Raw genomic sequence first — 26119 nt, 5'->3', positions numbered from 1 at the left:
CTGCTCAGCGTGTGCGGAGCGAAGGAGGGAGGAGGGAGAAGGGAAGGACGGAGGAGGGAGGGGACCTCCCTATCTGGCTCTATCTCCTCCGCTGCCTCTCACATGCTCCGGGAGGGCGATGCGGCTCCCCGCGTCCCGCTGAGCGAGGCCGCTGCACCCCGCCGGGGCTGCCCGCAGGGCGGGGGGCTGCCCGCGCCCCTCGGCCTCCACCGCCCCGCCACCCCCACTTTGACCCTTGGGGGCTTTTACTATTTCATTTCGTTTGGGTTTTATTTTATTTAGTTTTTTATTTTTGTTTTATTTACCCCTCCTGGAAAAAAAAAATACAAAAAAAAGCCGCCGCTGCCTGCACCGACCCCCGCGGGGCTGGAGAGGCTGATGCGGCCGCCAAGGTAAGCGGGGCGGGGGCTGGGGGCCCCCCCGGCCGCATGTCCCCCGGATCCCTGCATGGCCCTTCCTCCTCCGGACCTGTTGAGGCTCCCGGTCCCCTCCTGGCTCCCCCTCCCCGGCCGTTTTTATAAGGAACCTCGATTGTTCCCACTTCCCCTGCCCAGCGCTCCCTGCCCGGCTCGGCGCTAGCTGGCATGCCTGAGGTTATTCATTTATCCTCCCTTCTGATGGTTGCCACTAAAGCTGCTCCCTGCTGCGCTAAGTCAATCGAGTAATTTCTTGCAGACCACTGATGAGAACTGTAAACATCCTCCCCAGTATTTCCCCCTTTCCCTCGGATTGCTCATCCCGGGGCTGATCGCGGTTATCGAGACCGGAGCGGGGACACAAAGCTTTCCCTGAACTCCCCTGGTTGCAAAGTGCTCGGGGGGTTTGCGAGCTCCGAGGTGGGAGGTGACAGCTGGACAGATGTGGGACACTGCTGGGACGGGCACATCTGTGCGCAGGGAGAGGATGGGCAGCTGGAGTGTGGCAGGGCAGGGGGAGCGACTTCGTTCCTGATGTCCTGAGCCCGTAAATAGCCCAAAACCTGCTCCAGGAGACGGTGGGGGGACAGAATAAAGACCCCAGACAGGACAGTTCAAACGCACCAGCCAGAGCAGCCCCTGTCCAAGCTTCCACTGTGGGACATGCACGTTGCCCTTCCTAAAAATTACATATATTTATGGAAACCGGGCTGCGTTTGCAAGACAGGTGCTTTTTGTTGTGGTGGTGGTTGTGAGGCAGGAGATGAAAGTTTGGTGTTGTTTTGATGTGATTCTTGATTGCTGCCTGTTGGAGTAATTGCATCGCAATTGCTCAGAGGTAGAATCAATTTCCCCAAATTGAGATTTTAATGGGAGCTCGCAAGCTGCTGTTATGTCATGTGGTTTAAGGCGGCGTTGGATTGCATTTATTTTATAAACTGGATACTTTCGCAGGCGGCGCAGGGATAACAGCACCACCCAGTGGGGCCGCAGCCCCGGCCCAGCCCAATCCCAGTCCAGCCCAGTACCATCCCAGTTCACCCCAGTCCCAGCTCAGCTCCAACCCTGCCTTAGTCCCAGCTCAAGCCCCAGCCTCAATCCCAGCCTTAATCCCAGCCCAACCCTAACCCAACCCAGCCCAGCCCCGAGCCAGGCACACCCGGGAGGACTCCTAGTGCCAACTCCAAGATGCTCCCCCTTCAGAAAAAACTCCCGTTTTCGTTTGCCAAAATATCCAGAGAAGTACTGGATTAAAGTTGTTTGGGTTTGGGGGCTTTTTCCCCCATAAGAAGGAATGTCTCTTTCTCAGCTATTCAGGACAAAGTTTTAAATCGGCTGAGGTCACTGTCACTCAGTGTCTCACAACTGAGAACACAGGAAAGGCACCCTGTGTTGGGTTGTATTTCTGGCCACTGCTGCCACGAATTGACAGAAGGAGACCTGGCAAAGGGCAAAGCTGATTGGGTTTCACAGAGCTTTTTCCAGAGGATCCTTTAAACACCCCTTGCTCAAAGGGCTGCAGATGTAGGCTTGCAAACACTCGATGCCATCTCCCACCTTTAAATAGGATCGAGGAGGTGTCCTTAGCTGACCTGTCAGTCAGAGGAGGGGAATCAGTGGGCTATGTTTGCACTTTCTCGAGATGTCAGGAGCTTTTAAAAGCAGCAGAGAAAGACTGTCCCATCACACAGACTGGCTTCTGTCTCTGCTGATAAGCACACAGTTCTCTGCAATTCTTCTGGTTTCCCTGCCCATGGCAGGGGAATCAGAACTAGATGATCTTTAAGGTCCCTTCCAACTCCAGCCATTCTGTGATTCTATGATTCTGATCATTTTTTGGCAGTTCAGACTTATCCATCTTTTCTGCTGAGCTGACATTTGGCCATTTGAACTTGCTCTAGGGAACCTCCCAGCCTATCTTCTATTTTTGCTTAAAGGGGAGCCCAGATGTGAAGATTCACTACAGAGATATTACTTGATATCTACCCCAAAGGGGAGACTGGGCCAGAAAGACCAGCTCCCTGCAGAGAATTAAATATACAGATGGTGAATTCCAGCCAGCCCTCCAAACACTGCTGAAGAAGGGATGGTTACATGCTCCCATTATTAGGCCTCATACCCCCCCAGGCCTTTGCAGGCAAGGGAAAGGGAGAGACACAAATGAATGTTACAAGTAAAAAAAAAAAAAAAAAAAAAGTTATGAACTCTATTTGCCTTAAAATATCCCTGCTTGTTTTGCTTTCTGTCATGGGTGAGACTGTAAGTTTTCCACCAGCCCATCTTCCCTTCCCCTTATGCAGCCTGGCTGTTTTTCAGCATTTAGAGGTCACTTTTATGGCTGTAGGCTTGGAGCAGGCAATTTGAGGAGAGAAGGTTACCCACTGTGACTTCAGTGGGGGTTGCTGATAATCAGTTAATCTGCAGATGCGAGGATGCAGGTCAACAAAGAGTTCTTACATTTCATTTACTGGTGGCACAAAGCTGCATTTTTTTTCCACCTTTCACAACTGGCCTCTTTTTACACAGCCAGGTTGGTGAGGCTGATATTCACAGGGGCAGCTGTGGGAAGGAGGATTTAGATAAACCAACAAACTCCTCTCTGCACTTTGCTACGCAGGAATGGGTTGCTCCTCAAAGCCCAGCTCTGTGCCATCCTCTCTGCCTGCCCCATCCAGCTGATGCCAAAATTCAGTGCAGGGCACTAAGGAGATCTTGGGTGGACATTTTCCTGCTCTACCTGCAAGGAAGCATTGTCAGGGAGGGGGTTTGGATGAGTATTCAGCAGCTTTGGGTGCACAGCTCAGGGACAGCATCTACTTGGTCAGCCAGGGAAACTGTAAAATGATACAAAAATGGACTGATGAGTAAAAGGAAGGTCTTTAAATTTAATTGCAGGTATCAGAGGTGGCTGTTACTGCATAAAGATGTTGGGGTATTTTTGGTTCTTATTCAGAGGTTTTTTTTTTTTCTTTAGTGAAGTATTTTTCTTTAGTTCAGTGCACAAATATTTGCTTTTATTTTCACAAACATTTTGGGATCAGTTGTCAAACTTCTCCAGGCAACAACTTGGGGGTTTCCATTCCAAACTTCCTTTCTTCCTCCTTTAAGGAGCAGCTTGCTTTTTGCTGCTCACCCCAAACACACACATATCCCTGCAGAGTGTTTCAGGATTAACTTCCTGCAGGAGTGATTATGGCTTATCCCAGACAGGCCAGGAGTTGAACACCGTGTCCTGAGGCAGAGCAGGAGTGTGGAGATAGTGGTGTGAAAAGTGGCCACACAGAAAGTTCATGGGAGAGTCAAGAGCAGACCAGGAGCTCCAACATCCACTCCTAACTACTAGTTGCAGCCCTCAGAAATACCCATGTTTACTGTTTTAGCCATATAATTACAGGTAGTGAATGATTCCATTAGGAAGGCTGTAAGGGGAGCCCTCATCTGCAAACCTCTGGGTTCAAATCAGCCACAGTCACTCAGCCCCACTGAAGCCCACAGCCACGCAGGGCAGAGAAAAGGAAAGTTCAGCCCAGCGATCCCAGCTGAGTGTCCCGTGGGAACTGTGACTCCTCCAGCATCCTGCAAATACCTCGGAGAAGGCTGTGATTTGCATGTCACCCCTCCACAATGACACCAAACACGGCAACAACGTGCAGATGACCACGGAGGTGCCTGTGCCCCGGAGCTGAGCCGCTGCAGTGGTTGCATGTCAGCGGTGGGTGGTTTCCCACATTCTGTTTGCAAGGAGATCAACGCTGCCTGAACAGGGAGTCCTGGATGGGCTTTGAGAAGGAAAGAAGTTGGGGGAAACGCAGTAGCTCCACATTTCCAAGCCTAGATATCCCCATGAAGCAGGGCACAGATCTGAATTTCACACAGCCTCTGATTCAGTAGGTGATTTAAAGTCCAGAGCTTTGATTCAGCTAAACAGAAAGGTGAAGTTTATTTCTAAAACGTGTAAGGGGGAGCAGGATTTCAGAAACACACCTTATTTGGGGCCTTTTCCTCCCTGAAGTTACGGCTTGGACACATCTGTTGTTTTCTCCAGCAAAATCCGCTGCTTTGATCAGTGCCAAGAACAGCAATCCCATTTGCAATGCATGATGCAACGGAGCAAAATCAAGGAGAAATTTTTACAAACTGGAGCCAGGGGCACCCGACCGTTGCTTTATAGCAGCACAGTTTTCCCTACACCAAAGGCTGAATTTCCATCAAGGGTCTTATTTTAACTATAATGCCTCAGACTGGATTCCAGGCTATCGTTGCAATGTGTCAGCCTGCCCCAAAACAGCAATACCAAAGTGGTGCTTTAGGTCAAACCATCAAAGCAGCCTCGCAGCAGCTATTTAACAGCTGGGTTTTAAAAGTTCGTAATTCAGATGGGTTTTTTTAGTTAAACAGATCATGTTAGATGTCATCAGTCAGGGTAACAGCAGAAATTATGTTTTTCATTTTGAAATAAAAGCAAAAGTTGCGTTGCAAGAGGAGAGGGTGGGAGCAAGAGGAAGGGATTTGAGGTCTGGAGCCCCATCCCCTGGATCTCCTCCCTCCCTTTCCTGGGCTCTCCCCAGCTCACAGACCCTCCCTCTCCTCCCTCCAGGCCCCTTCCAGCTCCAGCTGCCTACACATCCCATCAGCAGGCATTTCTTCTTGGGTGGTAGGAGCAGCTGGCAGGGTTTGGACATATTTGCCCCTGTTTGACATCCCCCACAAAGAGGTGCTTCGAGTCGGCGTTCCTCCCACACTGCCTCTGCTACAGGTCTGGATCCGGCCTGCCAGCTTTCATCTCCTGCCCAGCTCTGCCCACTCTGGCAGCTCCTCTGCACACAGAGCTCCCTCTGACTTTAGTGGACACCGTTTGAGAGCAGCTCTAGGACCAGCAGGACCAAGACAGATATTCCGTTAGGCAGGCAAGGCCACAGGATTTTTGGATCCCATCTGGGTCCCAGATGGAAAAGATGCAGTGTTTTAATTCCTGTTGCAGCCTGGATAAAGCCCCAGAGAAGCTCCTCCTTAATTTGGAGGCATGGGGGCTCGCTCCCCTCATGGAGAAATAGATATGTGTTAAAAGATATCTTTGCTTCTTGGATATTTATTCCCATCTCCTCTTCCTGTTTGTTATTTGATATTTGTTGTACTGGATCACAGATTCAATCTGTGACGGGGAGGAGATCACAAACTCTTATTAGAGACTTTAAGCCACGGTCACTTGAAAAAGCATGCTTAAGGATGTTTATGAGCGAGAAGAGGAGGTTTCCAAGAATAATTAGAAGAAATGTCAAGGAGTATCCCAGCCTATACCAACCTGCAGGAGGAAAGTCACATGGTCTTACAGAGTTGGGAGATGGGTGGTGTAAAACAACCAGCATCCTTTTATTCTTTGTGTAAGAACCCCAAAAGGAAGGAGATGAAACATCCGGACGGCAAGGGGACACGCCATCAAAGGAGAGCTAATGATCCAAAACACGGAAGTTATTAAAGCCTACACCCGTGGGCACCCTCATTCAGAAGTGGTCTTAGTTCACTGTGGCTAAAACATCCCTCAAGGGAAATTTTTAAGAGATCCAAGCTAAGTGGATGCCTTCCTCCTGGCCTAGCCCTCTCATGGGTGGCACAGACCCCTGGGATGGTGGGGATGCAGATCCAATCTGCTCACCTCCGCACGCTGTAGCATTGCAGGAGGAAGAGAAGAGCAGGATCTTGAAACCCAGCAGGCAAACGCCTGTGAGCTCCAAGCTTCTGTTGCATCTGATGGTCTGTGAGCAGGCAGGGTTCTCCCAGGGTTGGTGTCTGCCTGGGACTGCCCAGAGGGTCTCTGAGGAAGGCTTAAAAGTGAGAACCTGGGACAACCCTACCAACATAATTGGTGAGACTTTCCCCCAGTGAACATCCACGTCTGTAAGTGGGCTGGTGGTGCAGAGGAGGCAGTGGGGGTGGTCCTGGGCGAGTTTAGGTATTGTTACTCATCTCCATCAGTCTTGGTGGGTTGGCACCTGGATTTGGGTACCTGACAGCCATGCCCCTATGTAAGGAGTGCCAGTCTAATGATAAGGACCTGAGACTTGCTGTTTCTGAGTCACCTGGGGTTACTTCACTGCTGCCAGTGCAGGTGCGGGTGAATTACCTGAAACTGTTGTGAAACTCTCACCTACCATAGTGCCAGGGCTGGGAAGACATGGAGGAGCTCCATGTGCTGGGGTACACCATCCCCCAGCAGGCTGGAGACCTCAGTGTCGCTATCACAACCCCTACCCCACACCAGCTGCATAAAGCCTCCCTGCCTCAGTTTCTCTCCTCTGCTGTATGACAGCACCTTTACCCCAAACTGCTGAAGTTTTGGGCCCAGGATCCCAGGGCCAGGTTACCTTGTTCTTTGGATCAAAGGGCTCTTGGTAGGCCCATGGGAGAGGGGCAATGAAAGCACAGTGGGTGTTGAGACCCGATGGGGTGGGAGAAAGCCCCTCTCCCAAAGTGCCACCGAGCTGCGATGATGGCACACGTCAAGAGCCCTTTCCGTTACCCATCCTGCGTGAGACCACCGCCACCCCCTTCCCCCGGGGCACGGAGCTTGGCGGCTCCATCCCCAGCTCCAACCCCCCGGCCCGGCTCTCCCCGGCTCTTTCTCGCCGCTCCCTCCCTGCCCGGCTTCCATGGCCGCGGCCGCTCCCGCCCCTTCCCGCAGCATGGCCGGGGAGGCGGGCGCGCTCGGAGGAGGAGGCGCACAGGAGGATGCAGGCATTGGGAGGCAGCGGGATGATTGATGGCTGGGGCTGGGTTGCGATGGGAGGGGACGGAGAGGAGAAGGAGGAGAAGAAGGAGAAAAAGTCTGTGTAATCTTTCAGTGCAGAGCCCGGAGCTGGGGCCGTCCGTGCCTGCCGCGCTCTGCGGAGCCATGTGGGGCTTTTGATTTCATTTTTTTCCCCCAAGTTCTTTCGATTGATTTATTTTTTCCTTTTTTTCTCCCCTTCCTCTCTTCCTTTCTCCCTTTTTTTTTTTTTTTTCCCCTTTTTAAACTCTTCTTCCAGGGAGAGGATAGTGGTTAAAGCTCGAGCTGGATGGATGGGTATGGGGAGAGGGGCAGGATCCACAGCCCTGGGACTTTTCCAAATCCTCCCTGTCTTTCTCTGCATCTTCCCTTCAGGTAAGGAACAGCCTCTTTATTTTGCAGACTTTTTCCTTGTGTTTCTAGCAGCCCTTGGATCGCCGCCCCCGTTCCCCTGTCCCTGGGCCTCTTTCCCTCTCCCTCTCCTCGCAGCAGTTTGCCACATGTTTAAAATAAGCAAGTGGGGCTCAGTTTTGGTGCGTGCACCCCCAATTCCCCGTTCCCCAAGCAGTTGCGGTGGGTGTTTCTCCTTGACCTCATCTTCTTTGTCTCCCCGCTCCTCATCCCACAAGGAAGGAGATGGTGGAAATCAAAGCGGCGAAGGCAGCCGGGAGGTGTTCCTGACAGCGCCAGGTTACCTTGTTCTGCCCTTCCCGGGTGCCGCGAAAGGAAGGGGGGACACTGGTGGGGTGACCCACCCATGAACACCCCCATCCGAAATTTCTGCCGTGAGAGCGCTGGGCTCCACGCTCCGAGACCCCGCGGAGGGCAGAGCCGGGGAGCGGTCGCGGAGGGGCTCGGGGGGGGTCGTTGCGGTGTGATTTGGGGTCGCTGGGGGCCCGGGGGTCGCACGGCCCCGGCGGGGGGAGCGCGGCCGCGGGGCGCACCTGGGCGGGCGGGCGGGGGATGCGCGGGCGCTCCGGGCGGCCGCCCCTTCTCCCTCACCGCCCCACGGCTCTGGGGGCTCAGCAGCCTCGTCTGCTTGGAAAACTTGCCCTGGCTGGGCCGGGAGTTGTTGTGCCGTCCGAGGGCGGGATGGCAACCAAATGGTCCCGCGAGCATCGGCACCCCCGGCCGGCCGCTCGCACCCGCCGCGGGGCTCGGCCCCCCCGCCGCCCCCGGCCCCGATGTTTGTATTGTGTCAGAAAAGGGGAGAATTTCAGAATTACAGCTGAAAACGCCATCTGTTTCCAATGAATCCCCCATAGTTTTTCACAATGTTTTTGGCAGATCTCTGCCTGCAAATTCCTTCAAGCCCTGAGTGCTTGTTTTTGTTGGGGGAGGGGAAACCCAGTCCACAGAGGCGGATTTGTTCCTTCCAAAACTCTCCAGTTTCTTTACCTCTTTTTTTTTTTTTTTTTTTTTTTTTTTTTTTCACTTGCAAGGGGGGGAAAATGGAGAGAAAGCAGAAGGGAGAAAGGGAGATTTAAACCTTAGAGTTTTTCTTTCTCCCTTTTTATTTTAGTAAAGCTTTCATTTAAAAAAAAAATTTAATTCATTAATTTTTAAATCGCCTCTGCCTTTCTTTTGCATAACCGTAGGTGAAGTAGTCTTGCACACACATGTAGGAAATAAATAAATAACTGCTTTACGCCGTTCCTCCCATCTTTGCCCTCTTCGCCCTCTTCCAGGAAGACCTTTTCAGCGCTGCCCTTAGTACTGAGGTGTCTCTCTGAACCCCAGTTTTCCCATGAAACTTCCCAGCAGGCTGGAAGCTGAACCCCCTGTTTTTTTTCTGGAAACTCTGGAGCTGCTCCCGTATGTGTTGCTTAACGCCCTTTTTGGAGCGGTTGAGTTGCAAAGCGTCGAGGCTGTGAGATTTACGGTGCAAGAAAGAACTTGATAGGAGATCTGGCTGGCTGCTTTGTTTGATTCTCCCTTCAGCAGTCAAATAAGGTGCAAAGAACTGGCAGAACGAGGCGATCCAGAGCCCGCGGGAGCGGGGCGCAGGCGGAGACGGGGCTCCCCGTGCCGTGGGCTGGGAGCAGGCTGGGGGCTTTTTTGAAAGCTTTGTGGGTGGGAAGGTAGGGAGAAGGGGGGAATTATTCCCTGCCATATCCTTTTGCCCCTTTTTCCCTATGCTTCCTGGGAATTTGTGGGTTCCCAGCAGGTTCCCAGCACCAAGGAGGCTTCGCACCCCTCCTGGGAGCCCCAGGTGAGCAGGGCTGCTGGAGGCTGCCCAAGCGGGCGCTCGGCGTGTCAGATCAGTGCCTCGCTGAGTCCTGCCCTATTTATTTATTTGTTTAACCCCCCTACGCTCAGAGCCCGGGCTGGATTCCCACTTGTGCTGCTCTCACACTGATGGCTTCGCCCTGCTGCCTCCTGGGCAGCCCCCACCATCCAGTACCCTTGGGCTGGGTGCTCTGGCCGTAGGTCAGGGTGACCGTGAGGCAGCTGGGGAAGGAGGTCTGGGCAGAGCACGCCACTGCTGACAATTTCCTTGGCAGAAATTCTCCTTGGAGCTTGTGCCAAGTCCAAGTGTTGGATGCTCATGGGTGCTCTCCCAGCTGAGACCCTGATCTCCTGGGTGAACCAAACCTGTGCCTCCCAGTACAGGCTGTGCTTAGTTTTCTTGCAAATCCTTTTGTACTTCCAAGATCTGGCTCTGGGTGTTTTTGCCTCAGGTGTGGCAGGCTCAGGTTTGCTTTTTTTTTTTTTTTTTTTTGCTGTTTGTTTCCAGCTTGGCTGTTTTGGCTGTAATGCACTCCTGCCTCCATAAAAATCTGGAGTTTTCTGCTCTTGGTCCATCCAGGCAGTGCAGCAGTTTCCAGATAAGGATCCAACCCTATTGGAGGTGTATGGGGTAGTCAATAAATGGCTTTTGTCTCAGCAGCAGGGAGGTGATGGCAGCATTAAGCCAAAATTGAGATGGGGCCTTAGAGGCTAAAATAACCTCCGCAGTGCTGTGAACATGGAGCCCATCCTGGGGAAGGTGGAGGCAGGGGAGGAACGCGCCTGTGCAGGATGTTGTCAGGGCAGAGAAGAAGGGAGGGATTCAAACGTAAACCTGGAAATATTTTGGCTTCCCTGTTTTGTTGCAAGCTTGGAGCTGGTCTCGTACTTGGAACAGGGAGTTCTCTACCATTGCCAGCAAGGCACGATGTGGGGCTGGAAGGAGGCGCCTTGTTTTTATTGTAGATGGGGTGGATATGTTGCTTTTTTCCACATAAAACAGTAGAATTCCTGGCCCTTGGTTACTGGGCACAAGGCAATGTTAAGAGTGACTTTGGGTTTATCATGGGAACAGTGGAGGTTTCTTTCTTTGTGGCCTGGACAGCTGTGCTGAGTCGGATGTGCACATGAAAGTGCTCACAGGGCTGGGCAACCATAAAAACTTCCTGACCTGGGGGCTCTTCTTGGGCTCTGCCCTGACCTGCTGTCCCTGGAGAGCCAGGCTGTGGCCTCAGTGACAATGAGTTCTGTGGTCTCTCTTCTGGCTCCCTGATGGGCACATCCCATAAAGCATCCGTAGGCTCTGGCACGGCAGTGTGTGGCCCAAGCAAGCCCCTCCTCAGCCCTTCAGTCCTTCAGGGGATCCCACAGCCAAGCCCTACTGCTCCCAAGGGATAAGTGTTGGTGAGACAGCGAAAGAGGTCAGAGACGGGGGCTTTTGATCCATCTGGATGAGTTTGATTTGGTCTGATCTGCTTTTCCTATTGGAGCAGACACCAGACTTGGAGTAAGGGGGACTGTAGGAACCCAGGACCAAAAGAGCCTCAGGGTCCCAGGTGGTTTGAAGGGGGCTGGGGTGAGCTCAGGGCTGCTGGAATCCAGGAGTGATGTGTGCTGGGGTGACTGAGAAGGGTTTTTTGGGAGGATGGGGGTTGTGTGGAGATGCAGCTGTGGTGGGCAGGTGAGAGGGTGCCCTGGCCTGTGTCTGGCTGTTCTTGCAAATTCCATCCTGATGCCACAGAGCAGGAGTGAGCTGTGCAGGCAAGGTCCTGCCTGACCATGCACAGCATCCAGAGTGCACTTGTTAGAGGAGAGCTCCTAAATGCCTTTAAAAAGCTCTGTAGCTTGCACTTGGCAGCTACTGGGATGAAAAGAAGAAGATATTTATTCCCTTGTCTGTGCCTCTCAAAATAACAGTGCGTTCGATTGTAGCCTCAAGATTGCTTTGCACTCAAGTGCAGCCCGGCTGAGTAAATCACTGCTCCACCAGCTGAAATTCCTGCAGCAAGGGGGAGAATTGAATTATAGCCAACTGCAAAACCAGATGCCATCCCCTTGATGAAGTCATCGGGCTCTCACTGCAGAGAACAAGCTGGCTCCGACACACACAGAGCCCTGGTAGGCACAGACTGAGCTGCTCTGTCTGTCAGCCTGGCCGTGGTGTGTGGGGTGGCCAGGGTCTCATGTCCCCACAGCTGCAGGGCAGCAGGTCCTTCAGAAGGGTGTCGAGTCCCACTTTGCACTACATGAGCATCCAGAAGTGTTTGGCCATTCAGTTCCAGTAAGCAGAGCTGTCCCTGACATACAGGTTTTATGGGTCAGGCAGAGAGCAAGCTTCACTTGAGGCCAAAGAATTTTCTCCTCCCTTGGTTTCCTCTCCTTCCTGGACAGCTGTTGACTTTGGTCCCCAAGGCCTTAGTAATGATCTATGGCATTTTGGGTTTTGGACAAGCTACCTTTTTCTCTTGCTGTGTGACACACTCCAGCTGGCCCTTTCTGAGATGACAAGGCATGTGGCAGGACATGACTCCGAACTTTGCCAGCCCAAGTGATGAGAAAGCATCACTGTGCTGGGTTACAAGTGGGGGAGCAGTGGGACTGGGGGAGTGGGTTCCAGTTAGAAAGTTACTTTTTCTTCTTAAAATTAAAACCTGAGTCCAGGAGAGGCAGCATTTAAAAATAAATAAACCTCTGAAAGTCTGTGGCTGTGAAAGATGAACAGATACTGTGGCTTCCATGGGGTATGAGCAATAGGGAGGGAGTCTGGTGCTGGGTGGGAGCCCAGCCTGCAGGAACGGATCCACAGGGTCCCCTGCATCCCCAGGTGAGGCTCCAGAATCAGTCAAGTGTCTTGATGGGCTTGTGGGGCTGCTGCCTTCCAGCCGGGCAGCTGCCACCCCACGCCCTGCGCAAGCCAACGCCTCCAATTTGAGATGCCGCAATTTTTTGGCAGACATCTGATTGTATAAATTTGCCTCATCCAGATTTATGTGCTCCGGGCTTTTCTCCATCTCCTCGTTTTGTATCTCATTTACCTCTGCGTTTGAAGGGTTGAAATTTCACAAGAGCACAGCGGAATGATTATTCCTAGAGGGAATCCACACCTGTGAGCAGAAAGCGTTTCCCTGCCAGCCCTGCCGCGGCCTGGGCGAGGGGGAGGAGGGCGAGGGACCCGCTGCCACACCTGGGGGGCCCCCGGGCACTGGTGGGTGGCAGCGCTGCCTTCAAAGGCACCCTGAGAAAACAGCTTTAGCGTGGGGAGAGAAATGTCTGCTGGAAACCTGAAACACTCGGCAGTGGGGGTGGCTGGCACAGGTGACTTTATGCAGGGACCACTTCTCCAGAGGGATGGGGACATGAATGGTGGTGGCTGAGGAGGAAGGTGAGGGTGATGCTTCATGTAGAGCATGAGAGTGCAAATTCACTTCTCTTCCCACGGCAGTCATCTTGAGTGAAAACCTTAACATCCTTCAGTGTCCTCATCTCAAAACTGGACCATTTGCCTGAGGAGATTTACCAGCTCTTGGGAACTGTTGGTGATAGTGTCTGGGTGCGCTCCCAACGGGGAAAGTCAGGTGTGCAGCTCCAGAACAGCTTCCTAGCCTGCAGCACACTGTGCTGCTGGAGAGCCAGCTTTGTTAGTGCCCATCTGCAGAGGAAGAGTCAGAGCTCACTGCCTTATCGCTTCCCTCCCTGCTTATCCTCCATCCACCAGCTCGTGGAGGAGTAAAACCTGCATCTTCTGAACCACCCACTGGCGCTGCTTCCTCTGAGCAGGCAAAAGCTCAACAGCTGTGGCAACGGCAGCACTAAGGCCCAAATCCCAGGAGGAAGATTCAAGAACAAAGTCAGTGACTCTGCGTTGTCTGTTGCGCTGGTTTCCCCTCTCAGCCCATTGTGCCTGCTGAAGTCCCCAAGGTTTGCTGGTAGTTCTCAGAGCAGCACGGCCCTGGCTGGCAGCTCTGGTTGGTGCCCTCTCCGATGGTGTCTGCTCTCCCTTCTCCCTGCACATGGATGCTGAGGTGAGCCTGGAGGAGCAGTGCTGCCTGGGGGGCTGGGGAGAGCTGCCTTGGCTGGCGCGGAGCATGCCGGGCCAGCCGTAAGCTGAGTCTGGAGCCAAAAGAGCTGACTAAGTGACAGGAGCGATCAAGGGCTCCTTCGGCAGCGTGCAGCAGTTTGTGCTGTAGCTGGTGAAGACACTGACTCTGCTGGTTTCCTGCCTGTACTTGCCCTGTGTCTCTGTGATGCCTGCAGAGGAAAGATGGGGGGCCGTGAACTCGGTGCTGAGGACAGAAAGGAGTTGGCCATGGCAGGTCCTCCGGATGACTTAGCGATTGACATGGGCTGAAAAGAAAAATCCTTCTGTGTCCCTCTTCTGACTTCAAGGAACTGGTTTCTCCTTCCACCAGCATCCTCTTGAGCAAGACAAGGACTGGGTTAAAGGAAGCTGCATGGTTTGAGGTGCGCTCTGGGGTACATCTAGAATCACTTTATCGTACACAAAGTAGGGCCTTTGCCTGGATTTAATGCATTTGCTGATTTTGCCAGTGGAAATGAGCACATAACCCCGGCCCCAGCGTGGAAGGTGGCCCCTCTGCGCCAACCTCCCCACGCACACCCTTGCAAAATATGAGCCCCAGCTCTTTAAGAGACTCAGGTTTATTTTTCTCCTTCAGTCCCCTCCTCCTGGTCCTCCCCCCACTTCAGTGCAACTGAAACCTGATCTAATCCCTTTGCACATGGGTAATTTATTGGTCTATTGGGCTTTTCTTGATGGCAAATTGCATTGTCTTTCTTCCTGGGTTGAGGCTTTGGAGCAGTTTGCTGCATTCCTGCAGCTCTTTTCTCAGGGCTGATCTTTCACACCCCCTCTGAGCACAGTCAAATCAGTTTTATTGGGCCTCTTTGTTATGCAAACAAGGCAATAATAACCAGGCTATTATTCTGCAAGATTGTGCTTGATTAACAGTTCAAAGGAGGTCGCTGGAAGAGCCCGGCGCTGCCTTCCCGCACAAATCCTTTCACCGAGCTTGGGTCAGGTGGCCCTTGGGTCTTGCTCGCCCCACGGTGCCCCGTGGGGCTGCGGGAGAGCTGTCCCTGCCCATGACATCCCATCCATCAGGGCTGCACCGAATCGCTCCTTTCTCTCCCTGGTGTGACAAGGCGCCGGCTGATCCGTGTCATAAAATAGAATCACAGAATGATTTGGATTGGAAGGGGCCTTTAAAGGTCACCCCATCCAATCCTCCTTCCAAGGGCAGGGACCTCTTAAATATCTCCGGGGATGGGGCAGCCACCACCACCTCTGTGGGCAACCTGTGCTAGAGTCTCAGCACCCTAACTGTAAAAAAATTCCTTCTTTTTGTCTAATCTCACGACCCTCGTGGGCATCAGGATGTGGGTCCAGCATGGCCACCATGAGGAATGGCTTATGGGGACACCGCCTAGGGCAGGAGCAGCACGATGGGCTGGCTACAAAGCACAGTGTTCATTCCCTCAGTTTTTGCTTGGGACTCCTGATACCTTCCTGGAAGCAATCCCTTGTCCCGTGGTTTTAAGGAGCAATAAGATTTTTTTTTTTTTTTAACTCTTTTGGGTTCATTCTGATGCTGGTGGTGACTGCTGTCTGCCTGTGAGCAGAGCAGCCCCCATCTCCTTGAAGCTGGCAGATGTTGCTGGTATTTAGCACCTTGGAGAATCGTGCCTTTCCTATTGAGGTGTCAGCATAAATATGTTTATTTAGATTACTTAAATAAATATGTGTTTAGGAGCCTAAGTCTGTGTGCTCAGATCTGAGGCCAAAGGTAATTACGTTTTACTGTGTTCTCCAAAAAGGCCCTTTACTGCATGTGTGAGGCTTGCACATCTACACTTCAATCCATGTATTTGGAAAAACGCGGGATGATGTATTTGCATCACATGTGGGTGATGAAATACTTTCCAGCCCGTTAGGAACCAAGAGGATATTAAAAAACATTGCTTAGCAGTGAACACTTTAAAATTAACAGGTCTGGTGAATGTGCATTCAAGAGTCTTAAAAGAATTGGCTTTTGCTTACAGAAATTAATTTCCAGTAATTCTCTTTGTTACAGGAATTACAGGAGAATAGACGAAATGTTGGTTTTGTGCTAGTTTCCTGTAAGAGCCTGATTTGGGTAACTGAAATCCAGGTTACTTGACACCCGCTGAAGGGAGAATAGGGGGGCAGTGATAATTAAATGTTGTTAAAGTTATATGTGTGCATGTGTTAGAACACTTAATTTGACATCAGGTAATGCAATGTACTGATGGTGAGGGCAGAGCAGTGGGTCTGGGGTCGGGTGATACCCCAAGAGCCCTGAGTGCGTGTTTGGTGGTCCATGGGATGTTGAATGAAGCACCAGGGCTTTCCAAACCCTCAGGAAAAGGTCACAATTCATTCATTGCCTGCTCTATGCGATGTCCTGGTTAAAGGGCTGACCTCGGGAGAGTTGTGAGCTTGTCTTTATCCCGTGTCCTGTCGGGGTGGTTGGCTGTGCAGGAAACACGGCTGCTGGAGGGAGATCTGATGGTGGGGCTGGGCAAACACCTTCCAGCGAGAACTTAAAAGTGCAAACCGTTTAGCTTATCTGGAGGATTGACAAGGGACTTGATTGCAGTGTGTAAATATCTTTGTGGGAAACACACTCGTTACTAACTGATCTTTTACTGCTTTGGAGAAAATCGCTGTGTCTTTTTATGTCCTTACAATGAAGTCAGATAAAATCCACTTAGAAGCAAGACCCGTGTTTTGTAAATGTGATAAACTCCTGAAACAGCCGGCCCGGGGTGGCTTTTCAGTGGGCACAGACCTCCGGAGTCCTCACGGGAAGTGTCCCTGAACAAACGGGGGGTATGGGAGGGGGCTATCCTAGTCCAGGTGGTTTTCTGATTTTTTTTTTTTTCTGGCTTTAACTTTCTGAAACCGTTGGTTTCAAGATAACAAAGGAAATTTTGTTCTCTGGTTTGAGTGGCACCAAGGCCTTGAAAGAAGATCATGGGGGAGGGTTGGGAGGTGGCTTGGAGGGGTTGAATTCACCTGTCTGTGAGATGAAGGCTACTTTGCCATGGATGAGAAATCACCCAGACCTGGGGATGTCTCACAGATCCCAGGAGAGCCTTGCTGGGTTCCTGCTTGAGAGGGATTTGTTTCCATGCTAAGTCATCTGTGGTTGAAAAACAGAACCATTGTGAGTCGATGGAAAATAGATTATGTGAAATTGAATAAACATCGTTTCTTGGCCAGGGTACAAATGAGCCTGCACCACTGTGCCAAAGCTGCTGCCAGAGGGGACGAGGCAAGGCTGCTTGGGAGGGGTAAGGGTCGTGTTTGCTCTCCTCCACAGCCTTTGTCAGCTGTAGTCCCTCCCCAGCTGCATGAGGGATTTGCCACGAGGGTGGCTGGGGAGATGTCCATGGGAAAGGCCAGGCGTGAGCGGCCCCGCTCACACACCGCCCAGCGCCGGGGCACCTGGATTTGGAGATCTGGCCTTATATGGGGCCCTGAGCGAAACAGCCAGAGGGGGACCGGTGCCAAAAGTGGAGCGATAACATCTCAGAGCAGAACGCTCCCCCTTCAGGCGCCGGGAGGAAGGAGATGGGCTTCCCTGCCCTCCCTTTGGTTGGGATTTTTTAATTCAGTACCTTATAAAGTCATGTGTGACCCCAGGCAGGGCAGCAGTGAGGGATGTTCAGCACCAGGATGTGCCCAGCACTGGGTGTTGGGCTGTTCAGCAGGGCCCTCTAAGTCCCTAGGCAGCCACAGCTCATGGCTGCATCTCCTCATCCAAGCGAGTGAAGCAAGTCCTTAAAGAGCAAGAGGCAGTGGATTTGTTCCTATTCAAAAAATCCTCTCTACGCAGCGGCTGAAGGGCTGGAGCAGGCAAAGTGCTGCAGCCAGGACTCTGCAAGCTGCCCCCTGGATGGGATGCTTTGTGTAGTGCATCCTGGTGCCTTGCTGAGCTGTGGGGTGTGTGGCTCCTGCGTGTCCAGGGATGTGTCCTCCAGCTTCTCCCGGGGCTGTGCGGGCTGCAGTGACAGCACCTTCTGCCACGAGAAACCCCAAGGCATCCTCAAGCTGTACATTAGCATAACAACTAGGAGAGCAATGACTTTAATTGCCTGATGCCACAAGGGTTTGGGATAACCAGCAGTGGTGGCACTGGTCACACTCCTGCGTGCTCTTTTGACTCCTGCCTTCCTTTATGACAGTCCTGAAAAACCACACTCCTGGGATGAACAAGAGAGGGATGTGAAATAATAAACATCTTTAAATTTGACACATACATGCAGAAGACTTAGCAGAAACATGAGCCTATGTCCCAGGTCAGAACCTTGTTGTTGAGTCACCGCTGGTCAATGATGAGTTAAAGGCTTTCCACAGAGCTTCTTGCAGGTTTAAATGGGATGCTGCCAAGACCAAACAGCTCCCGGGTTCTTGGTGCTGTTGCTAGCATCTGAGTTTATTAAACATGAATTTTAAAACTCTGAGGAACCTGTCACCATTTCCTATTTGCACTTCAGTCTTCTTGGAAGCAGAAAGGAGACTGGCTTGTTTCTCACAGCTGAAGTGCTCAGTGTTTTATAGTCTAAGTCTCCCTTTCTGATTTTCCAGCACCAACTCTGTTTAAGTTTCCAGCACTGTGATGTTTAAAACTCAAACATACTGTTTTCCCTGAAACAATACTGGGTTTTGTAACTTTTTTCTAAACAAATCTGAGATACTTTTGGCACAGATGCCCTCATAAGCTCCTTCTAAACAAGCCCCAAGACAGGAATATATGGGTACGCCTGCAAAAGGCACCATGAAAGCATCTGGAAATGGTGGGGCTTGTCTTCTCCTCCTCCTGCTGCCTTTTCTGCCTGAACCCATCCTGTTTCCAAGTGCTCTGAGGGGGTCGATTAAGAGGAGAGGAAGGAAAATGCCATGAATTTTAAGTAGTGTGCGCCTGGGTTCACCCAGCAAGACTCCAAATTGGCAGGGGCAGAGCAGTGTCTGCGACATTCAGTGATGGCCATGTGCTTTTCGCACAGCTGCTTTCAAGTCTGCTCCAGGGAAGCCACACTGCCCCAGGGAGCAGACGTTGTGTGTGTGGGGAAGAAACAGGATCTGAATTTTCTTTGCCTTCCTCCGCCTTGCCAGGAAGCACCAGGGCTGCGGCTGAGCCCGGCAAAGGCCCTGCAGCCTCTGGCTTCGCCTCCGCCTGGGCAGCACACGGCGGGTGGGAAGGGAAGGCGGGGATTTGCTGGCATCCCCGCACCTGCTGTGCCGGTTTTTCTCCTCCACCTCTTGTTCTCCCTCAGCGGGCCATGGTGGGGAACGGGCTCCCAGGGCTGGGCAGAGCCGCACAGATGTCAAGAAGGAGATTTTTTGGCTCCCGCTTCTTTCCGGAGGCACAGGGACAAGTACTGCGCCGTCACTGCTGTGGCGTTGGTGATGGTGGATGGCCTCTGGCTGTGCTGCAGGGTGGGTCATGGCATTGGTCCTGCTCTAACCTGGGCACAGTGATTGTGATGCTGCTCTGTTTTCCCAAGCCCATAGAGGAGGAAAAGGCAGAGAGCTTTGTACTGGTAGAGATCAGTCTGGACACAGTGCCCAGTAACTCACGCAGCACAGAGCTTAGAATGTCAACCCCTAAAAGGGCATTAGAAACCCCATTGCATCTCCCCCCCACATTAATGATCCTCCCTCATCACTGCTTATGAATATGTCCCATTCTTCCACACCACGGTTTCCCCCCATGATCATTCATCTAAAGGCTGGATGTTCTTTCCCTTTTTGGCTTCACTTGGGGCAGATCCTGTTGGTTTCTTTGGCTTTGATGCATGAGAGTTGGGTCATGGGAGAGGGTCACGTCTGGTGAACGAGGCCCTGTCACGCGGCCGGGCCGGTGTCATGAGTTTGGGCAGCGGGAGGAGGACGCGGCCTCTGGATGGGCTGGAGTTGGGCGTCCCACCCGCGGGCAAGCCAGCACTGACCCCCTTGTGTTCTCCTGCCCTCCCGCAGTGACCTCTCCATGCAAGATCCTCAAGTGCAACTCTGAGTTCTGGGTGGCCACGTCGGGCTCGCACCACCTGGGCGCGGAGGAGGCGCCGGAGTTCTGCACGGCGCTGCGGGCCTACGCGCACTGCACGCGCCGCACCGCCCGCACCTGCAGGGGAGACCTGGCCTACCACTCGGCCGTGCATGGCATAGACGATCTCATGGTGCAGCACAACTGCTCCAAGGATGGCCCCACGTCCCAGCCCCGCCTCCGGACATTGCCCCCCGGGGACAGCCAGGAGCGCTCTGACAGCCCCGAGATCTGCCACTACGAGAAGAGCTTTCACAAGCACTCGGCCGCCCCCAACTACACCCACTGCGGGCTCTTTGGGGACCCCCACCTCAGGACTTTCACGGACACTTTCCAGACCTGCAAGGTGCAGGGGGCTTGGCCGCTCATAGACAATAACTACCTGAACGTGCAGGTCACCAACACGCCGGTGCTGCCTGGCTCCTCGGCCACCGCCACCAGCAAGGTGAGCCTTGTCCCCCTGGACAGAGGTGGGCGAGGGCAGAGAGGCTTCAGAGCAGCCTTTCGTTCTTCCGTGTCTTCCCCCATTTCCACATCTCCTTGGGGAGGGTAAGACAGAGCGTGAGCTCTTCAGAATTGGAATGTCTGGCCCTCAATATCGGATGTCCATCCTTTTTTTGTCCTCAGCCTTCACTGAAATGTGGTTTCTTGTTGAGCACATCCAGCCCCATCACAGTGAGCAGGCTGAGGTGCTGCATCTCAGGGGGCCTTCGTGGCCAAGCCAGGTATTGCAGATTAGGAGGGCTCCCACCTTGGGACTCCGGGTTTCTGTGAGCAGCCAGATCAGGAATGATGCTGGCACCTCTTGGGGGACCCCCAAGGCCCAAGCAAACCCAGGACTGCCCTCCAGGGAGGCTCCAGCTTGCAGGAAAAGCCTGGAGGGAGCTGAGCTCCTCAAACTGCCTTCCCCTCTACCCAGGCTTGTAATTGTCTCTGTGGTTTGCAGCCAAGTCAAGACATTTTGTGGGGAACAGTCTGTTCTGGAGGTGCTTTGACAGACTAAATAAACATCCTGAAGGTACAAGGCAAACACAGAAAGCCCAAGTGAAAATGTGCTGCTGTGATACAGCAGGACTTGTGTGGCACAGCCTCAGCTTCAGGAGGGACCTGGAGCTGAGGAACTGTTGTGCTGCCCCTGGTGCACAAGCTCTAAAGCTAACAGGGCACTTTTTGTGCCAAAGAAAATGGGAGGCTCAGCAGGAGGCATCCTCTTGCTTTTGGAAAATGTCCTGTCCTACCATGTCTGGGAGTTCTGCTTCTCCCTGTGTGTGGGGAGAGAAGAGAAGCACGTTTAGAACAAGGGATGCTTCTCTGCTCTGGATATCACCCCTTTATCCTGAGCGGGAACTGGCAGTGAGGTTCTGACCTGTCTCAGATAAACCCCCTAAAAGATACTTAATGATGCTCTGATGTCCTTACCTGCTAAAAGACATCAAAACCTGCTGAAGCTTGCAAGGAAGTCTGGCTTGAGGAAAGTGGTTCTTAAGGATCCCAGGACCTGCTGGGATCGCAGGATCACCATCTTAATTGAGCCTTTTATCTGCCTCACAGGCTTGTGGTGAGGAGGGATTAGTCATGAGATCTGCAGCGTGAGCTGTGGGGAGCACTGCTGTGGGCACTGTGCTGCTGGAAATGATGGGAGCACTCAATCCTTGGGGCTCTTTGTGTTCTCTGCTCTCTTCTCCAGCCCCACCCTGCTCTGGCCAGGTCTCAGTCTCCCCCTTCATGGGGCCCACGTGGCAGGAGGTCCCCTTTGCCACTTGTTCCTCATGGGCAGAAAGGTGCAAGAGCAACTCTGCAAGAGCTGAAAGAGCGTAGTTTGTACTGTTTGTACATGCAAATTCTACTCATCTTCTTCCCCAGGTCTTCCCTCCAAAAGCCAGGCCAGCAAGGGAAGAGCAAGCACTGTGAGATCCTTCTGCTGGAGGGGGCCTGTGTTTGAGCCCAGCCAGGGGTGAAGGAGGCATGTTGGGCTTTGTTTGTGTCATAGAATCATAGATTCATTAAGGCTGGGAAAAATCTTTTAAAATCGAGTCCAGCCATTAACCCAGCACTGCCAAGGCCACCACGAAGTCACCCCTAGAAGGGCCATCCTGCTGGAACAGGCTGAACACATGTGTGCCTGTGGGGTTGAGATGGAGCAGGACATGTTTGAGGGCCCGTGGGAGAAATCCTGTTGGTCTGCAATTGGTTAGGGAAACAAATTGGTCCAGCCCTTGGGATGTAAATGTCATGGCAGTCAGAAGAGAAGTTCCACCGCCTCCAAGGGAGTCAGGGCTCATCCCTGCTGCCATCTGCCAGCCCTGGAGGCGAGGCAGTGCTGCGTGCACGGGCATGCTGCCACAGGCCTGTGAGTAGGGATACTCCACCCAACTCCAGCTGCAAGGAAGCTCCTGTGCTGGGTCTGGAGATAACAGGCAGATCCAGGTGGTGCATTCAGTCAAGCTTCTGGGTCTTGGATCTCTACACAGTGTCTTCACCCTTTGGCTGGAGCACGATCACCGTGTCTGGGGGGCTAAAAAGTCAGGGCCACTTCTTAGGATGAAGGACCATGAGCCTGAAGGTCACGCTTCTGTCTGGACTTCAGCATCCAGTCTTTCCACCTCCCACCCCACTGCAGTGTGTGCTCTCAGGTGGCTGTGTGCTCTCAGGTGGTTGTCACTGGCCGTAACCATGCTCCTTTCCTCCCCCACAGCTCACCATTATCTTCAAGAGCTTCCAGGAGTGTGTGGATCAGAAAGTGTACCAGGCAGAGATGGACGAGCTCCCTGCTGCCTTTGTCGACGGCTCCAAGAACGGAGGGGACAAGCACGGAGCCAACAGCCTGAAGATCACAGAGAAGGTGTCGGGCCAGCACATCGAGATCCAGGCCAAGTACATTGGCACCACCATCGTGGTGAGGCAGGTGGGGCGGTACCTCACCTTCGCCGTGCGCATGCCGGAGGAGGTGGTCAACGCCGTGGAGGACCGGGACAGTCAGGGCCTCTACCTGTGCCTCCGTGGTTGTCCAGTCAACCAACAGATTGACTTCCAGACCATCCGCTCGGCTCAGGCCACGGAGGGTCGTGCCCGTAGGAAGGGGCCCAGCCTGCCCGCCCCCCCCGAGGCCTTCACCTATGAAACGGCCACGGCCAAGTGCAGGGAAAAGCTGCCCGTGGAGGACCTCTACTTCCAGTCCTGTGTCTTTGACCTCCTCACAACGGGGGATGTCAACTTCATGCTGGCTGCTTACTATGCCTTTGAGGATGTGAAGATGCTTCACTCCAACAAAGACAAGCTGCATCTCTATGAAAGGACACGGGTTCTGACCCCAGGCAACACGGCTCCCACGGGAACACATCCCACCCTCTGGGTAGCACTGCTGTGTTTGTGTTGGTTGTGCTTGTTATAGAGGTTTGCTCCTTCACACCTTGGAGAGAAGGGAAAGGGGAGCAGGAGGCAACCAGGGATGAGATGCAGGTGTTGGAAAACAAGAGGTTGGACATCAGAGCCACGTGGGTTGTCCTCAGACCTCAGTCTCTCTCTCGGTGCAAGTCCTCCACCTTCCCAGCTCTTGCCTGGGAGGAATGTGCTGCCAGTGGGACCAGTCAGGAGTTTTTGCTGGACTGTACCTTGTCTGGACCTTCCTCACTTCCCCCTCCTCCTGCTCCCATTCGAGTGGGTGCTGGGGAGCCCTTGTAGCTATTCTGCTTGTAGCGCTCCCCTGGTCCCAGCCGTGCACGTGGTGACTGTGACACTGGCGTGTGTGAACATGGCTTTGCCTGCAGAGAGCAGAGCCCACGAGGAGGGCACGGAGCAGTGAGACAGGACCAAGCCTGGCCAGCACAGCAGGGCAGGATGTCCTGCTCACTGGGGCTGGGCTCTGCTTTTTGGCACGTCCTGCTCTGCCCACAGTCCTGCTGTTGCAGAAGGTGGTGCAAGGGGCCGAAATGGTGGGCAGTGATCCCATGCTTGCTTGGCTGCTGGTGCCAGGCACCTTCTGGCTGGAAGGAGGACACGTTCCTCAAGCCTTGGCCTGCATTTTTTGTGGTTCAAAGGCGTCCCCTATTTTAGCCAGTTCACCTGGCTGATTCACTCAGTAGTTTTACTCCTGTCTCCCTTGTCTCTGCATGGACCTACCGTGGACTCTTGATGGCAATGGGAGAAACCTGGCCAGTATTCAAGCGGTTTCTGCAACTTCTGCCCAGCATTGGATTAGTTCCTCACACCATTCACTCTCTGGTCCCCTGAAACTGGCAGCAGGCTGGCTGCTCAGTGGGAGACCCAACCTGCACCTCCCTCCAGCCCCTCTCTGCCTGTGGCTCGGCCTGGCCCAGCCCTGGGATGGAGCAGGAGCATGGTGCTCTTTTTTTTTGCTGCTAGGTCTCTGCTCTGCTCCCCATCCTGGGGCCGCGACTTGCAACCCCATTGCAGACCAGTTGCACCTTAAGCCCTTCAGGGGATCAGAAATGGGGCAATGTCAGAATTCAGCCAGGAGATGGGATGCAGCAGAGGACCCCCCCCAGCTGCCTCCAGATGTCTGTTCCCTGCCTCGAAACCATCAATAATCTCCTTCCCCCACCATGTAGTGCTGCCCATCTCCTCCACTTCATGTTCCTCTGTGGTTCACCCCATCGCTCACTGAACAAACATCGAGACCACCTTTGGTCTGCGCCTTCAAGACCTCCTGGTGGGTTTCCCCCACCTTTCCTCAGGGGGAAGTTCCCAGAAACAAGCCCCAAAACACATCATACTTGGGGCCACCTCCTGCTCTCAAAAGGGAGGTCTCTGGGCGTGATGAGACAAGCTAGCACCAAAAGAGGTGGGAACAGGCTTGGTTTGGCAGTCTGAACTGGTGCCAAGAGGCAGCCTGGTGTAAATACTGAACATGACTATTCATTGTGTCCTTACAGCTCTAGAGCTCCATTTGTAAAGCAGCAGAGAAATGCAAACTTGTGTCAATTGATGTAATTTATATTGTCTCTTTAATATATAGAGCCCTGGCATTGATCTCGTGTGACTGTACAGATGAGAAGATGTAATTGGTTTTTAAATGTTTAAGGAAAGAAAAGAAACAAAAAGATGTGTTTACTACTTTGTTCCTTGCTTTGTTTGCTGATGCCCCAGATACTCTGTTTAGGGAGATGTTGAAATAAGGATATCACAGTTTGGAGGTGCTGAGAGGAGCAGCCACTGGACCACGGCACCAGACAGTTTCATTTCCCAATGCACTAATGCTCAGCCAGGCTGATTTGGACTTTCTGTTTCCTTTGTTCTAGAGAAAACAAAATTTTATCTTCCCTAGAAGTTTAAAACCCACCTTTTAAGAGCCAAAACCTGTTTCTGGGCAAAGAAGAGGTTTACCCCACAGCTAAATGCAGCTGTGCCCAGCCTCCCTCTGAGCACACAGTGCTGCTTGAAAGCTGCCTGAGCTGGCCCAGCCACAGTGTGCCAACAGGTCAATAATTCCTTAAGACCTCCCCTTCCTATAAAACAATCACCCCACAGCATAACACGCTGTGGTTTAGGGACAGTTTCTATCCAAGGAAAGTCTGGTTATGGCATGGCCCATTCCCTCTGTCCAGGTGGGTGCTCCAGTGGTGGCTGATGGTGTGAGGTAGTTGGGGTATCCCTATTTTAGAAGCAAACAGTGAAGCACTTTATTTTGGTTGTGTTTGACCCAGTTCTGGTTAAAGGTGAAGTGTGGCCAAGAAGGACCCGATACTTGGAAACAAACAAAACAAAAAAAAAAAAAACAAACCCATAGGCAAAGGGGAGGCATTCTGAAAAGGCTCCCCCAGCTCCTCCCTCCTCCCTGCGCTGAGACCCACGGGAGTATCACCGCGTGTAAATACTGTAAATTATTTATTGAGAGAAACACAAGTAAAGTTTGAGGTTTTTTTGACAATAAATGAGTGGGTCTCACTTTGTTCCCCGTGTGCTGGCTGCATGCAAATGTTGCCCCATTTCTGCACTCACTCCAAAGCAGCTCTCTTCCACCTGAAGGACCCTCTGAGAGCTCATTTCTGTCCTGAATTCTGAGACTTTCACGCTGGAGTTCAATTTATCTAAAGCCAAAGGAGACAAAAAGGGGATGGGGGTGAAAATATAGATAATAAACCATTAGAGCCTTGCCTCGCAGGGAAGGGAGATGTGCAGCAATGGAGTCCAAGTGGGTGCCACCACCCTTCCCCTGCTCACCACAGCAGACTGAGGTGTACAGCCAGTAATGGTAATTCCTCCCTTTTGTTGGGCAGCTCTCCTGTCCCAGCTGGGTTTGTTGCTGCCCTCTAATGAGGAAAAACAAAATTGCATTTTTTTTTCTGTTAAATTTTCAGTTTTTGAAATCTGAAGGTGCTCATTGTCACAGCAGCTGGGTACAGGGAGATGCTGAGGGCAGGTGGGACACCCACACCAACTCAACATTATTTGGGTTAAATCTGTGCAATGATGCAAAGCACCAGAGATGTGATTGACATCTGGCCTTCCCCTCCTTCGAAGCCCAGAGAACTGGCAGCGTTTGGAAAGAGCCAAATCCACTTCCTCTGCCAGTTCTTGTATGAGAGCTCAGGTTTAGCCATATGAAATTACTAAACCTGAAATGGCTAAACCTGAGAACTCCTCTACAAAGTGCCCAGAGT

At 52.6% G+C, this 26119-nt stretch overlaps 1 protein-coding gene across 1 annotated transcript; it reads left to right on the top strand.

Moving 5' to 3' along the window:
* The first annotated feature begins 290 nt into the window (after positions 1-290).
* Positions 291-25693, top strand: RGMA (repulsive guidance molecule BMP co-receptor a). Its single transcript, XM_053955004.1, has 4 exons — positions 291-392; positions 7439-7554; positions 19433-19944; positions 22195-25693. Exons 1-4 carry the CDS (start codon positions 379-381, stop codon positions 22888-22890), a joined length of 1338 nt encoding a protein of 445 aa, XP_053810979.1. The 5' UTR covers positions 291-378; the 3' UTR covers positions 22891-25693.
* The last annotated feature ends 426 nt before the right edge of the window (positions 25694-26119 follow it).

This window comes from Vidua chalybeata, chromosome 13 (assembly GCF_026979565.1).
Source record: "Vidua chalybeata isolate OUT-0048 chromosome 13, bVidCha1 merged haplotype, whole genome shotgun sequence".
Taxonomy (NCBI): domain Eukaryota; kingdom Metazoa; phylum Chordata; class Aves; order Passeriformes; family Viduidae; genus Vidua; species Vidua chalybeata.
This window is presented reverse-complemented; position numbering and strand designations above follow the sequence as displayed.